Genomic DNA, 16,850 nt, shown 5'->3' on the forward strand with positions numbered 1-16,850 from the left:
TTTTGTGCCAGGGAAACAAAGGAATCTTCATTATAAAGTCTGTTTTAAAAGTCATTCAGCTCTACATGACACAGATTCAAACATACAAATGTTTGAAAAAACCTTCAATAAAACCTTCTTTCACATGAAAAAAATTGGGTTTTTTGGGAAAGTAACTGCTTCAAAGACATTTTCAGCCTGCTACACAACTACAGTGTAGCAGGCTGGCAGGGATGTCACAAGCAAGTAGCTCATGAATGTGCCAGCACAAAACTGATGGGACTGATGTCAGCACAAAACTGATGTCATCAGATTGTCATGGGCTACTGTTATGGGTGAACGTAATCTTATTTTCAGATAGGCCCGATACCAACAAGGCGAAAATGGGCCTATACTGATGGTTTGGCACATAAATTGGTGCATCTCTAGATAAAGAGATACAAAAAGCACTGATGGGAAATTAAGCAAAGAAGCAAAAGGAATCTGTAGGAAAACTGTATCACAGAGTTGCTGGCAAAGTGAAGTGTGAAGAAGTTAAAGTCAAGGTGGACCAGAGCTGTGAAAGTTTCCTGTATTCAGCTTGTGACTCCACAGCCAGACGGTCAGTGACAGTAAAGGTGGTATGCAGATGAGGACGCGGTTTTTAAGACTACACCACCTCTAACTGGACGAGGCTGACAGAGGCGGACAGAGGGACAGCAGCAAAACTTGCCATGGCTTCACAACTTTATGAAAAATGGAGCCTTTTTAATACTTTCTGCCAGTAAAATAGTGTGTGTGAGTTTGTCTTTGAGTGTGTGAAACCAAAAACAGCCACAGGCACATTCCGAATGCTTTTCTGGCTGTGTGACTCTGGTGTTGTAAATTCATGTGAAAGCTTTGAGCTTGTTGAAACCGATTCCTCGACCATGATCTAAATGCTGTAAGTCATGGCAAATCTATAATTATTGAAGAAGATGTTACTGTTCATTTGATCATTAATGTTGCAGGGATTATGGGACTGTTTTGTTCCTTTATGCCCTGCTCTCCACTTGACACAGAATATCCTTCACTGTTCAACAGGGCGTTGGTATGACAGCTTACACTAAGTTGCTTAGCGCCTCTCATCACCTCCTCGAACCACCAGAGACATACATAATGCATGCCACTCCAGTACAGAGTCCCTCTTGTATCAAATATTGAACAAAGAATAGCAGACATGCAGAACTAAAAGCCCCGCCTCTGTGATCAATATTCATTAGCCTGGTGAGATTGTTGTTTCTCTTTCTCTCTGTTGCCCGATCGAAGTGAGCACTTGTGATAGGGCTCCAACCACGCGCCGACCACGGGTGGCTCGGCATGTTACCATGGAGACGGCCTCATTTTCACCGTGCTGTTGATGCAAGAAGCAAGAACCGAACCAAAGATGGGAGGAAAGGAAATAATGAATGATGGTGTCTGGTGAATGGAATCCAGTGTGGAGAGAAATAAACAGATGACACTGGAGTACACAGATGGCAGGTAGATGACTATCAATGCAAAGAGTGTGGAGCACGGTATCTTTAGGACGCCAACAGTCACCTGCATTAATCATGAATGTGTGATAGAGTTTCAGGAGCAGAGGAGAAGCAGTTTGGATAGGAGAGATAGACACAACTAATCAATCCACAGACGCTGATAAGAATGTGACAGGCAGTGAACAGCTGATCAAGTCATCAGTGGATCTGACACCTGACACAGACACCAGTATGAGCTTTAGCTGATCTGAGACGAGAGCGGGACATTGATGAATACACTGGATGAACTCAAAACAGAGACTGCGTCATGTCATGTCAATGTGTGTTTATGCAAAAGAGCAATGACTGTGTGCGCGTGTGAGAGCGAGCGTGCGTGTGTGCGTTTGTGTGTGCGTGAAGACCACTTAATTAGGATGGCTTGTCCAAAAGGGGACTAAAACTGTGTCCAGGAATCTCCAGGAAACAGATGGAAGTCTATGTAAAGTAACCAAATGTGACATGAATCAACATGTGCGTCTGTGTTTGTGTCAGCTCTGGAGAAAGCTCTGGCTACACCAATTCTCATACTGGTTTAGAGGGGGAAAAAACGGTCTTTAAACCAATCACAATCATCCTGGGCGGCACTTAATATTTTGCCCCAGCAAAATAGTCTCGGTGGAAACTTGGTTTCAGCTGTTGGCTTGTTTATATTCGTGCTATTAGTGAACAGGTTAGTGTCAGAGTAAATCTGCAATTTCAGCATATAGTTTGTTAGCTCAGAGATTGTTGTTGTTTCACGTAGCGATGGGGAATTTGAAAACATGCATGCAGATAGTGGTAGGAAGAGGAAATAGAATAGAATAGGCGCCCAATGATAGGCTTTATACCAAGAGTCTTCAACCCCGTAAGTCAGACTACTCACCATGGCACTGATGGTCTCCTCCCAGTCAGGTCTCTCTCTGGGATGAATGTGAGCCAGCTCAGGCACAATATCGTCGTCCTCTAGGTGACGTCCAGGCCTCAGGCCCCTACAGCCAACAAACACACACACACACACACTCATTTAAATTTCACTGGTGATTCTTTTGTTGATTAATCGATTCATTGTTTAGTCTATAAAACATGAAAAAAAAGTGAATATCCCGGAAACCTAACTAAAAATTGCTTGTTTTGTCCAACCAACAGTCCAAAACTCAATAAGTGGATACATTATTTCAGCTCTACTTAGCTTGATGTCATAGCAAGTTCAAATGTGTTTGTCAAAAATAAAGTCAACACTTGAAACTCAATGTTGCATGATGAAGAAGCTAAAATAAAAAAGAAAACACAAGGAAGAAAATAAATGTTTCAAATACACACAGCAAACAGCAATGTAATTAAGTATTGAGCATTCAAGAACTAAAATTACACATTTTTCACATTTTAGTGATTCATATTAAAAAGGTAGGGAAGGTGGCTCTGGACAAAGATAGATGTTCCCAGGTCGTACATAGGTCGGGTAGAATTTCGGGCTGGATACTGACCCTTAAGCACCGGTGTTTGACCACCTGGGAATGACACTTATCAATCAACTATCTTTCTCCAGAATCGCCTTCTCTACCGCTCATCCCAGAGGAGACAGCTAGAAGCAACAAGGACCACTGTGAATTCTCTATAAAAATGTTGATTGGAAAAGTTATGATTTCTTCTAAAAGAATAAAATAAAGTTAGTCCATTGGCAGAATCATCTGCTTTTTTTTTTTTTTTTAGCAAATTTCATATTTCCAGTTTCTCAAATGTGAGATTTTGCTGCTTTTCAGATTTATCATTGTAAATAGAAAATCTTTGAATTCAATTAAGAAGAAGTGGATATGAAGTAAGTCTGCCATTCTGCCTGATCCTGATACCTTTTTGGAGTTAAACATAGGAGCTGTAGTCGAGGTGAATCAATGACCAAGAATCTGCAAGGACAAACTCTCCAGAGCGGAGGAAAGGAAAGGAAAGGAAACAGGACATTGGACAATTTGATGAAGGTAAATTTGAGTTAGCATTTCCCTCTTAGAACAACTTCAAGTTGATGAGAAGTCTCTCAACACAGACTTCTCATCAACTTCAAAGACCGTCTTTGTTTCCTGAGAGGCTGAGAGAAGTCGAGGACAGGGAGGGAAATAAAACAGACTTCCACAGCAGCATTTCACAAATTGACTAGTGAGGCACACACACACACACACACACACACACACACACACAGTCACAGACAAAGACCTCAAGGATGATTTTTAACCATCATCTACATGAGTATAATAAACTCGAGCGGACAACAGAGGAAATTGAAAGAGTAAGTCTGTTTTAGGGGGGATGGAACAGTCTGCAGCAGCTGCAGGATGACAGCGTCTAGCAAACACTGAAACAACGTCTCTGCATTGAGATAATTGGACTTAAGGGCCAGAGACTCTGAGTTAAGATGCAGGGAGGTAAAGGTTAGTAATAGTCAATTCTATGCATACCCCACTCTCTGAAATCCTCCTCCACTACTACTCACTGATCTTATTTCATCATTGGTCAAATTATGCAACTTTTTCGCAACAAAACTACATCAAGCCTTTATACTCAGAGATTCAAAGGGCAGGACTTACAGATACAAAAAGGAGGTTTTTGTGAAAGCCTGACTGTAGTGCTAGCAGAGCCTACTGACAGTTTAAGAGCTTGTTATTGTTCAAGTTTAAATTCAATGAAAAAAAGGAAATTAACTTGATTAGACACACAGAAAATACAAGATAAAACACCATTACTGATATAATCAATTTAAGAATGACTCTTAAGCAGGGCACACACTACAGGACTTTCTAAATCCTAACAGGCTGTGAAATAGTGTTGCATCACATACACAGGAAGAATCTTCACAGATGTTCTTGGCTGTAATCTCAAACCTGCACACAGTACAAGACTTGAAAATAACGGCACATCAAACACTACAACATATTACTAAGATTATCCTGCCAGAGGGCACGATGCAGCACCTCACATAATGTCTCTTACGTGATCTAAAATGTAAACAAGCAATTTGTTTATTTTAAATAAAATCTATCACATAGTCTGAATGTACTGTTCCTTCTAACTGCGCCAAAATCCTGAACAAGGTACTGAACACACACACACACACACACACACACACACACACACACACACACACACACACACACACACACACCTATAGACAGAGTCCCAGTGGACCTTGTTAAAGCCAGTGAGGCTGAAAAAGATCTCCGACATTCTTTCGAAATGGTGCAGACACTTCACAGCTTTGAGATGAACAGGTCAGTAGTATAGCCTTGATTAGAAATTACTAAGCAAGAGGTCAGGGAGAAAATCAGGGAAAGTAGGTGCTCCACCAGGAATGTAGTAGGAGATAAACACTCATTAATATAAATATTCAAAAAAAAAAGGGAGAGAGAGAAATCCTGACTTGGAACTCTGACAGTCTCAACATGATACTCCAATCAAACACTCCTCCCTGTCGGTTTGAATCGTGGCTTTAAAACATTAGCAGGTCTAGTCTGAAGGTGAGCTCAAGAGAAAACTAATACCTACAGTTGTATTCAACTTCACAATTCAAATTGTGATGGTACTGACACCTCTGCAGCAGTGTAAAAAAAGGTTGTAGTTATTAAAGCCGACTGAATTGGATAACTTAAAAAAAGGGTGTTGCATTTATCACACTCACTGTCTGTGTATTATATAAGAGGTGGAGATGAATTTCAAGCACTTGGCCAGGTGGTTGTTCTTTGGCACTGAATGAACTGGTATCTATGGGGACATGTCTGCCATTTTGCCCGAAGCAGAGGACAACAAATATGTCTTTAAGCATCAATTTCCTTCTCTTTGTCACTTTTATCAAAAACTATTGTCTCTTCTGTGCCTTAGGAGAACTGGAGTAGTCATTTCTGATTGGCTGTTTCATCTCCAATCCAATCACAAGTATAATTAGCAGTTAGTGGAGAAGTAGGAAATCAGTGGGTGAATGGTAATAGCTGGCTAACTTGACGAGCTCAGTTATTTAATGCTACATTAATATCTATAATGCCTTTTATGCGTGCCTGCCAATTACCGAGCCAGCCAACTAGCTTAGTTAGCAAATAAGCTACTGATTATGTGGCAGAAGTTAGCAAAGCTACCTAACAAGATAGCTGGGTTGCAAGATTATTTGATGCAAACTAAATTACAAATGAGTTTTAAAAGCACAGTATGTAATTTCTGCTGCTATTGGTCTCTCAAACAAAACAATGAACACAAAAGACACAGTTTGATAACACTGAAGTAGCGTGGGATCCTGGGAGTTGTTGTCTCCATTGTTAAACCACCACCATTGCTGGTGGAAATCAATCAGCTGAGACTCAGGCAGAAATGCTCACAGACAAGGTAATATTTATGTTTTGTTAAGTCATCTTCGCCCACTTCCTTCCTAATTTCTCTACAAAATAAAATGCATGTGCAACAGAATGAAGGCACAAATATAATTCTATGTTGTTAGTTGTTTATCTCATAGCCTGAGAAAGAGGTCGTCTTCAGCGATGTAGATTCTCTGTCATGTGGAGTCAAGTGATAAGAAATAAGTTGAGAGAAGGCTTCCAGAATTTCTGGGCCACTGACTGACATCCCACAGCCACAATGACTCTAATGACACACTTTAAGCACCACTTACCAGGGAAGGCTTGAGAACTAGTGACACAGTGTGAAGCGCTTTCAGATGCCAGAGATAAAGGCCAAGCTTCACTCACCAAGTATCACCTTCTCTGTTCAGAAGGGCTGTGCACTCCTGGCATTCCCAGCATTCCTTGGTAAGGAGGCATATAAGGAGAAAGGAACTACTGCACCTGCTCCTAACACTCTTAATAACACAGCAGCATGAAAACCTTACTTTAACCTCATGTTGAGCTGCACTCTCGCCTGCTTTCCACCCACCCTTTCCCTTTCTAGATACAGAGAAACTGACAGAGGAGGAAGAAGGATGATTTTTATGATGCTTTTACAATATTTATCTTTTATATTATAATATGTGCTGTCATGTGCGGTCGTTGATGTTTTTTGGATATTCTTTTATGCTCTTTGTGCAAAGCAAATTCCCCTAAGGGCAATAAAGGTTTCATTTATTCATTCAAGGAGGACTTCCTAAGCCCCTAGCCTGCTGAGTCAAATGTTTCTCTTTCCCACCCTGTAAGAAACAAAGGAAAGAACCTTTAATAAATAAAATGCTTTAAACGCGACTATTTTCCATATATTTCCAAAAACCTCTACATGTTGTGCATAAAAGCAACAGCAGTTCCATTTTACTCAGAAAAGGAAAGCCGTGAATTTCTCTTTGCATTTATCCTCAGCCACCACTTTCTCATGTCTCTGAGACTAGCCCGCCTCGCCACTGAATGCCTGACTCAACATATGCTCAGCCTCAAACAGAAATCATGTGGGTTTTATGCACCAATATTTCAACAGCTGCCACAGCCAGTTAAGCACAGGACTTTTCTCACAGATACCAACAGGTTTGAGGGTGAGAGATATACATTAGAAAGCTGCCACATGAAGTACTGCTGTCACAGAAGCTCTGTGGCAAAATGCTATGGAGCAGAGTCACAGGTAGCAACTTGATCACTCTGAAAGGAAAATGCTACAACACTGCAGCAAGAGTCAAGAAACAAGAGCACAAATGAGACAGAACTATTTTTAGCTATTAAAATTCTCACTTGCAATTTACCTAATAACTTTCTAGCAATTATGATAATTGTTGTAGAAGTTTAAGATTTTGCCAATTTGTCAGACGAATAATGATGTGATAATATTATGTTAGAGCCAAGATTTTTGTCTAAATTAATGATTTAACGGAAATTGTCATACAGTGTGTCTGTTTGTGTCTGTAAATAGTTTGGGCTGCTGTAACAAAAAAACAAAAACAAAACCAATCTTATGTCTGTACGCTAAATGTGAAGCTTTAGCCAGTAGGCAGTTAGTTCATCATAGCAGAAAGACTAGACTAGAAGCAGCTAGCCTGGCTTTGTCCAAAGACAAGGAAAAAACACACAAACTACCTCTACAGCTTACCAATGAACATGTTATAGCTTCCTTGTGAGAAATTGTTTGAGCACATAACCCACTGTAAAACTTGGGACTGTCACCTGAAACATTTTGGTCTTTGCATGAACTAAACAATTGGAGGTATAATGTGTTGATTAGTGAGCTATAGAGTTGCTGGTAGGCACAGCTTTTTTTTTCTGACCTGTATACAGAGCCTTACTAGCTGTTTAACCCTGCTTCCTGTCTTTCAGCTAAGCTAAGATAAACTAATTGGCTGTCGATTGAAGCTTCATGTGTGGTATAAAAATGGGATGGGATGGCATTGATCTTCTCGTCAGCTTGCAGCAAGTTATTATTCCTTTAAATTTTAAATGGGTATGTTATTTGAAGTTCTCCTGAATGCGCCTTAGAAACAGTTTCAAGAATCAACAGGGCTTGTTGCAGCTCTTATGGACTGACTGAAACGTCCATCTATACATATCTGTATAGGGGTATGCAAAGATCACTCCTCCAGTATGACTGAATGACATTACATTTACATGTAACAAACTTAATACACTGAACATGAATAACACTGCTTTTTGCATACATTTGTATAATTGCAACATATAATAATAAAAAATATTATTAATCAAATATATATTGATTTCAGTGACCAGTCCTGTCTAAATAAACCTCCAGAGCTCATTTTTTTTAATCACTAGGCAGGTTGATAATGAACTCATAGGTCTGTGTTGGTGACGGATCAAAGACTCAGTCAGCTGAAAGCAAAAATGAAAATGTTGTTTTTTCTACTCAAAATGACAGTACGTCATGTTAAAAGCTTTTATTTGTACATAACATAATACAACAGCACCAAATCTATTTAGGAGGCAAGAAATGGATAAAAGCAGCCAAACTGAGGCAACAAGTGCTGCCAGTTTGGGTGGCTGTGATCAATGTTTATAAGAGCAACTCTTAAGAGCATTGCATGTTTTCTGTACTGGACTGAACACACGTGGAGACATGCCACTTTTAGAACTGCCAATAATACCCTCCAGAGAATATTATGGCACTGGTCGGATGAAAGAGATATCCACTGAGTGGTGACTAAAGGCTGAGGGGAGTGGAGTGCCTCATGTTCGGCTCTACAAGAATGAAACAGTGTTTTGGTTTAACTGTTTTTTCTAGTTGATCGTTTATCCAAAAGGAATAAACTCCTGAATGAACTTCTGAATGACACTTTCTCTCTTTAAATAGGCTGTCTGAAGAATGAAGCTATTCAAACTTTCAAATGTGATTCTGCTAAAGTAAAGCATCAGTGATGAATCAGGTTTTTATATATTATATACAGTGGTGACTGTGTCCGTATGCTCATCACAGAAGAATTGACACCTTTTTTTGTATTTTGGAACTCTGCACAGCAAAATGTTGTAAATAAGATTAATCATTGTAAGTTTTGACATTTTGACTTGCTTTGACAGAAATGATCTTCATCAGGGTTGATTAGTAAAGGTGTGACGTGTTCTTTTTTTTAATTTATTTCTGTTTTAGAAAACAATTTGTTTCTCAGTTCACACAGCTGATCACCTATGTTGATCCGGTATACTAATTCGATAATAGTGTTTCATAACACTTGTTTCATGATATATCAATGATTCTTGCTTAAAAGAAGGTTTAACCTTTTAACTAGATATAATATTTACCTTGAAAAAGATATAGGAGACATTAAAGTACATCAACAGTAGCAAATCTATGACAAGCTATCCAATATTATAAGACCAACAAAGAAACTTATTTTAGGCTGGATGCTGCTGTAGTGTAACAGGTTTCAACTCACTGCCTCTGGCTGAAGCTACGACAGCAGAATTTGTGAGGGTGAAACTAAAGCCTGGCTTCGAGGTTGTTAATGAGATTCAATGAATGACAGGGAATGTCTTTGTTAACCTGCAGAACAGCAGGGACGTGGAAGGAAATCAAGAACAGGGTTTCTGCGGCATTCACCAAGTTACATTTAAGACCTTTAAAATACAAGAACGCTATTAATACTTGTTTAATGATCATACGGGCCAAAGTATGAAAGTATGATAACCACTAGGAAACTTATGGCCTAGAATTCTTCATTATACTTTTTTTTTTTACTTCCCAGTTGTGTATAATAACTCTTAATGATACAGTCCAAATCAATGTGAATCATGAAAAATTAAAACTTAATTCAAGTTTATGGAAGTTTTTGTTAAAATTGGCAGTTGAGTTGGTGAGCTTCTTAGCTATTGTAGCTAGCAGTGGAGGTTTTTGTGGAGTTTCAGTCAGCACCATAAGACCTGTACTACTGTCACAACAATCACACTTTTAGGTTACAGGTATAAACACGTCTCAGTCTCCTGTCAAAAACCAACATTTTAAGACAACATTTAAAACTTTTTTACATTCATTTTGACTTTTTAATTCCCTCCAGAACACTCATGCCTTTCACTGTCTGAAATATCTCTTTGCTGCTTCATGACCTAGAAGGAGGGAGGCAGCATACACTCCTTCTCTTGTCTACATTGGCTGTGCAGCAAAACCAACATGTCAGAAGCACAACAGCAGCACCTCTTTCGTGTCTACACTGGACCAGTTTGGTCAGTACAGCTGTTCACCCAGAAGTTAGACAGCGCTTATAGCCCAAAAACAATCATGTAGCTATGTGTGTAAGTGAAAACATAAAAGATTTGAAGCATAAAAAACAGATGCTTGAGATTGCAGAGGTTACACAGGAAAAACAAAACAATATGTGGCAGGGATAGATAGCTGTTCTGGTCAAAATCAAAGAGTTCTCTTCTTAAAAACAATTACATATTTTCACTGCAGAGTAGCCATAGCATAAAAACTTGGAGAGAAAAAGACAAAAAGTCTAAAAGCTGTGACTGAACAATGAAACTGAGGTAATTGCACAAGATGCAATTCAACGGTAAATTTACTGTTAATTCACTATAGCCAATAAAAAGGGATGATGATATGAAGCAAAATTGTTTTCAGTGACTTAACAAGCGCAGCATCTACAAACTCAGAGTGGGTAATGGTATGCACCTTTAAAGTCGGCTTGCCATCTGTCAATAAACACAGAGAAGACGGAGACAAAGATGAAGAAACAACAACAACAACACTATTATCTGTATCAGCTGAAAAAAATCCATATGATACATCTATATTACAACCTACTGATGAGATGAAGACAGAACCTGCCAGTTAAATTCAAAAGCAAATCATATCATTGTTTTAATCACCTAAAATCTGATAATGAACTGAGACCTGCAGGATTTGGGGTTGAGAAGCAGACTGCCCTGTCAGTCTGTGAAGCTAAAGTTAGCTAAAGCAGCTACAGAGCAGAGCTATCAACAGTTAGCATTTGGGCCCGTGAGCCTGATATCAACATTGTCAGATGTGATTTGTGTATTTGCTAGCTCACCAAAACTGATGAACTATGTCGCTGTTGTCTATCTTGTGATTATATTGTAATGTTATTGAGTAATGTCAGGCATACGACAAATGTAATAACTTAATAAATGTGAACTGAACACGGAGCAAGTTTACTTAGAAGTTTTACACTTCCTGGTTATAATGATAAAAACCCTGGAAATGTCCTCAACAACAAGCAACTTCAATATTTTATCTGATTCTTTTCATGTAATGCTTTGTGATCATGTTTGCTACAATCATATCTTGTATAAAAATTGATCATAATTTAAATACTACGACTAAAATAGCAATTACATATTTTCCTCCATTTGTTTAATCCTACTATAAACCAATGAGGTACCAGGTTGAAACAGTTGAGTAAATAAGATATGACTCATCAGAGTACATATCAGTTTACATGAGTTCATTGTAGCCTGTCCTGAGTAAATATTCAAAAGTCAAATCTATTGTGGACCCTGCGCACGTTTCATTTCACCGTGAGGGAAAAGCCTTGGAAAGCAACAAGCAGAAAAAAAACAGAGAGGAAGCTATTAGTAGGCAGTGCACGAGATTTCAACCTTATGCATGTTCTGGATCTCGTCCACTGGCTGGAAGTCTCTCCAGTCAGCCAGCAGTTTAAGCTCCCGTCCCACTGAGGCAGTTTATCTGTCCTGCATATGGCACTGCAGACAAGACAGGAGTCAACTGTCTATCTGTTCTTGTTTCTTTTAGGCCATCCAGATATTCACACCACTCACTTCATGAATTGTGTCATCCTACAAGGGGGGGACTCTGCCCAAGCAATCTGATCTGGTATACTGTGATGTTTCGGTTATACTTACAATCAGCTCAGCCAGCTAACCATGCTAAACTGACATATGCCGTGATGTCTCCATAAATATTACTGTGCTGTCGATACAAATTTATAGAAATGACTCAACACTTCCATGGTCACTGACTATATGGTTATTTTTCCCTCAGCAGAACTCAGGCGTGGATTTAATAGACAGCTGTGTTGGTAACTGTTCATTGAATAGCAGCATGGCTGTTGTGCAGCATTGATTACTAAAACAACATGGAGGAGTGGTTTGAGAGAAACCTAAAAGCTCTGTCTTGCAAGTGCAGTGTATGAGGCAGCTGGGGAATACCGATGGACAGGATACAAACCAATATTAACTTTTGAGGTCACATGCTCTTCATACTTAGTTCTGTTTAACATGTTTTGGGTGTTTGTTAGTGTTCAACACATTACAGGTTTGATTTAATCATTAGTCATTTCTGTCACTTCCTTTAAAAAATTCCATTTCAAAAACTGAATGAGCTGCAGCTCCAAATGCAGATATAGTTAACTGTGTTAAATGTACATGTATGAAACAAATACACATTTGGCTGAGCTGACTCCCACATTAAAATGATTTACTCAATACAGGATCTTAAGAGTACAATGAGCTACACTTTACTGTGTGGAGTGACAATGGGGAAAACACTGTTTAAATTCCTCATCTAATTCTACAATAAATGCAACATAGCCTATTTAACCTCTTTTAAGTTCTCATATTGTTGAAAGTGAGATTTCCATGTCTTTTTTGATTAAAAAGCAGGTACTATATAAATATTGTGACAGTATTGAAATGCTCAATCCACAGAGAAATGCACACAGCCTGTATTCAGAAAGTCATTAAACGAGCCGTCAGTCATTAAACTAGGGATGTCAGTCTTTTAATGTCAAATTTGGAATCTCCAAACTAAATTTGAATACAACCCTGAAGACATCACTATGATGTCAACAGGGTTATTTTCATTGAGTTGACAAAGCTCATCCACAGTCACAGATTACATTACACAACAGCTTGCACATGCTAACCATGGTGAGAGCAGAGGAGCATGCTAAAGCTGATAAGATGGCAAATATAATGTGGCAAAAATCAGAAAAACCTTAAGTCTAACCTAAAGTAAAAAAAAAAGAACACAACTTACTGCTATTTATTTACTAAAAGCAACAAATCCCTTGTGTTAAATTGACTGTCTGAACAAGCACATGGAATACTATACCAATTGCAGCCTGCGCAAACCATTAATTAGCAGCTACATGATTGGTTAAGCTACTGATTCAGGAAAGCTTGGTTGCTGGCGAGGGTCTCCTCTGCACAGCCCTGCTCCGTTGTCAACAGTGTCTGACTGGATAAGGGAACCACAAACAGTATAGAGTTTTACAGCATTTTCATTCTCTTTCCCTATATCACCTCCTGGGGGTCTTGTGTCAACAATCTGCCCTGTTTCATCCTGGCTGCTGAGTCTCTGATCCCCCTCCTGTCCACCAGGATTCACTGGATAACTTTATAATGCACTACCCCTGGCCAAACGCCCTCCCTGTTTAAATGCTGCAATGGGCAACAGACTGAGCACACACTCAACTTCACATATATATACTGTAAATGACATTATCTATGAGCTGTTAAATAGAACAGACAGATCTTTTTCATTTCCCTCTCCTCTTCTTTACAGTGGCTTTCTCTTCTGCCTGTCTCTCTTTTTATTCTCTTCTTTTCACTCACTCACTCTCAGTAGTAATGTTGGACCGCTGTCTAATGTATGCTAAGCTGCTGCTGCCATGGTAACCTCGGTGCAGGATTTAGACCCAGTTCAGGACTGGAGGGGCGGTGTGTGTGCGGAGTAGGTGGAGGGGCTGAGCAGCCTTAACTGTAATCCCCCACCCCACCCACTGTCCAAAAAGGGTAATATAGAGCAGCACACATTTGCAAAAACACAGACAGATGTACACAACTGTATAGCCACACACACACACACACACCTAATCCAGCAGCAGGAATAAACCCACATCATGCTGCAGTAGCAAGACTGTTCGGGAAAGTATCTTTTAGCTACCTGGGTGGATGGCATGGGGCACATTTGTACATGTAGATATTCAGAGAAGGCTGGTTATGTCAGAATGTGAGTGGTGACTAACAGAAATAGTAAGGAAATGACAGCCAAATGAGTCACAGCCTAAATTTCCATCTCTTGATTGTACAACGTGTCAAAGGAGATCCCCAGGAGGTGTTGGGAGATTAGTTATCCCTCATTGGCAGAGAGAGTAACAACTGTAAGGTAGAAGAGATAAGTGATATCCCAACAGCACCTGAGAGATGATGAGAGAGCTCGCCGTGCACAAAGAAACATGGTGAGGTGCCCCTAACAACAAAGATTAATGGCTGTTTGTTGTGTGCGTGCGTTTATCACTTGCATGTGTGACAGCAATGTTTGTCCTAAAACACCCCTGTGAAGCATGTGTGCGGGATACAGGAATGTGTTGTTAGTGAATGTCCATGCTTGAGGGTGTGTGTGTGATGACAGTGCACAGGCATGTGGGTGTACAGCTGTAGCAATGACGTAACTGGCTGAAAGATGATACACTCGGCCCCTCGGCGGAGCCAGTGGTCGTTGGAGTTGGGAGTCGACTGGCTCTGTCACTGAAGGAAATCTGAATGAGGGGTTTCCAGCGGTGACGGTTAATGATGGCTGTCGCCCAGTTGCTATGGGCTGATGGGCTGAGGGTGTGGGTTAAACAGGGGGTGGGGTGGTGACTGTGCAAACTCACCCTATCGGCTCGGCTACAGCGCTCAGGCACGTCTACCGATGCCTCCCCCTCCTCCCCTGCATGCGCATACCCTGCTGTCATTTCTCCTTGAGGCATTGAGGAAGCCAAGTAACACCCCCTTTCTGTCATCAACAGACACTCCAGCACATGCACTTACACACATGCACACTAAGCACCGGCACTGCTACAAGCACAAACCAGATACTCCAGCTGTCAAAACCTGAGCATTTGCCTCACATACAGTAAGAGCGATGATACAGAGGAAGATACACATGCACAGAGTATAGAAAGATAGACACACACATTTATACACTCACTCACTCACTCCCTCACTCACTCACTCACTCTCCATGCCCCCTATTTCTGGCTATAAACAAACTGGCATGCTCAACAAACCTCAACCCAAGGTGTGGTCATATACATATACACACACATATACACACACACACAAACACTCTTCCTCCCCTCTTCACTCTGATGCAGAATGGGGCAGTGCAGTGTGTTCCTGAGGGTGTGCGGCAGCCTCGTCCTGTGCTCTTACCTGTCCAGGATGTCATGGCTGGACGTGGCTGTGGCTCCCAGCAGTCCTAGTGCTGCACTCCCCACCGCTGCGGCAGCCCCGCTGCCTGCCTCCATGATACTGACTCACTGCAATGAGCAGCCTGCCAGAGAGGCGGAGAGGGAGGGGAGGGGGAGGGAGAGGGAGGATGTGAAGAGGTAGATCAGGAGGGAGAAAGACGAATGAGATAAAAGAAATCACATGTAGAGGCAAGAGGGAGGATGACAGGGGAGAAAGCAAAGGGAGAGAGGAATGTGGGGAATAACGAGAGAGGAGACAAGACTGAAAAAGATGAGTGGTGAAAAGGGAAAAGAGGAAAATGAGCGGGAAGATTGGCATGGGAGCAGGATGAGAGAACAGGGATGGGTGGGGTGGGAGAGAAAAAAAAATCATTAATTGTCTGTGTAGTCTGTAGATCAAACAAGTCATGCTGACGGAGCTTTGCAGAGCAGGATTTCACCTCAGTGTTAACACATGGAGATTCTGGCACACACATTCCAGTGTGAATCAACAGTCAAACAGCAGCACTGGCTGGCCTGCTGTCCTTTGCTGACTGTGCTCTCTGAGGTCTCTATCCTCAACCTAGAGTATCAATTGACAAATCCAGCTAATCCATTTTTTTAATAAAAATGCAACAGCAGTGTGTCCAGACATTCACGATGAACCAACAGCTTTCACACACAAAGAGGAGCCCAATGCTGGTTTCAAGCACATCAACTGTCCAATCTAAATGTATTGCAACTCTCCATCAAAGTGTAAGATGAATAAACGCAACACACTCCTACACATCCTAAAACACAAGCTGGTTTATGCAATAGAAAACTTCCTTCAAGATTTCTGCAGACACAACAGACTTTGGAATGCTCTGACAAACATAAGGCACTATGTTCTGACAGGTTTAAGTCAGCAAATTGAAGTTATCCTAGCAGTGAGCTTGTGAGCCATTACTACAGCTCTGATAGCACGTCCACTTTTTTGTCAACAAAACATACAGTATGATGAGATATGACGCAAGTATTGAGAACATTGTATTCATTTTATCACAGTGCTTTGTAACTGTATCCTTTGATACAGGAAAAAAACAACATGGCAGGCAAAGGTTGTGATTTCTATCTCAGACAACCAGATGATGAGAAGGAAGAGTTTTGAAGAGTGATTGCGTCAGCATGTACTGTAACCCAGTATTTCACGTCAGAAAATCGTGAAGAATCCCTAATAACAATTTTCTGAAACAAAGAGTGACAATCTTACATTTGAGAAGCTAGAACAATGGAATTTGTGGCATTGCAGCTTGAAAAATCACTTGCTACTGAAAAATCAGCAGCAAGTTTGAAAAATGATACATTTTTTTCCATCAACTAATGGTTTCAGCTCTAAAGTTCACATTTAACTACATAAAAATGAAAATTTTACAGCCATTTAGAGGAGACTTTCCTTCCAGACTCGGGTTTTAATCAGCTAAAAGGTACAGCTCACCGAAAAGAAAAAAAAACGTGAGAAAAAGTTCAGTCATTATCTACTCACCCCTATGCCGATGAAATGTCGGGTGAAGTTTCATGGTCCACAAAACATTTCTGAAGCTTCAGAGCAAAACAGTGTTGCAGCATTCTCCTAAATAACTGAAGTAACTGGGGACTTTTTAAAATGTAAAGAACAACTGAAAAAAATAAAAATAAAATGGCTCCATACAGCTTTTTCGGCTTAATCAAAGTTTCCGGAAGCCCCAAGGTCCCAAATTGATTTAAAAAGATGTTATTTACACCCTTTTTACTGT

At 40.4% G+C, this 16,850-nt stretch overlaps 1 protein-coding gene across 4 annotated transcripts in view; it reads right to left on the reverse strand.

The window, feature by feature from the left end:
* The window catches only part of arhgap32b (Rho GTPase activating protein 32b), a 117,078-nt gene that overhangs the window by 63,958 nt on the left and 36,270 nt on the right, over positions 1 to 16,850 (reverse strand). For 3 of the 4 annotated variants that reach the window (XM_084372702.1, XM_084372699.1, XM_084372701.1), the window contains exons 2-3: positions 15,059 to 15,358; positions 2,377 to 2,482 (exon numbers count right to left, since the gene is read on the reverse strand). In XM_084372702.1, coding sequence (XP_084228828.1) covers positions 2,377 to 2,482; positions 15,059 to 15,153 — 201 coding nt within the window. In that variant the 5' untranslated portion in view covers positions 15,154 to 15,358. The remainder of the gene's footprint in view (positions 1 to 2,376; positions 2,483 to 15,058; positions 15,359 to 16,850) is intronic. The other variant, XM_084372700.1, reaches the window with a different exon arrangement.

This window comes from Pagrus pagrus (assembly GCF_965226575.1).
Source record: "Pagrus pagrus genome assembly, chromosome: 14".
NCBI classification, from domain to species: Eukaryota; Metazoa; Chordata; class Actinopteri; order Spariformes; family Sparidae; genus Pagrus; species Pagrus pagrus.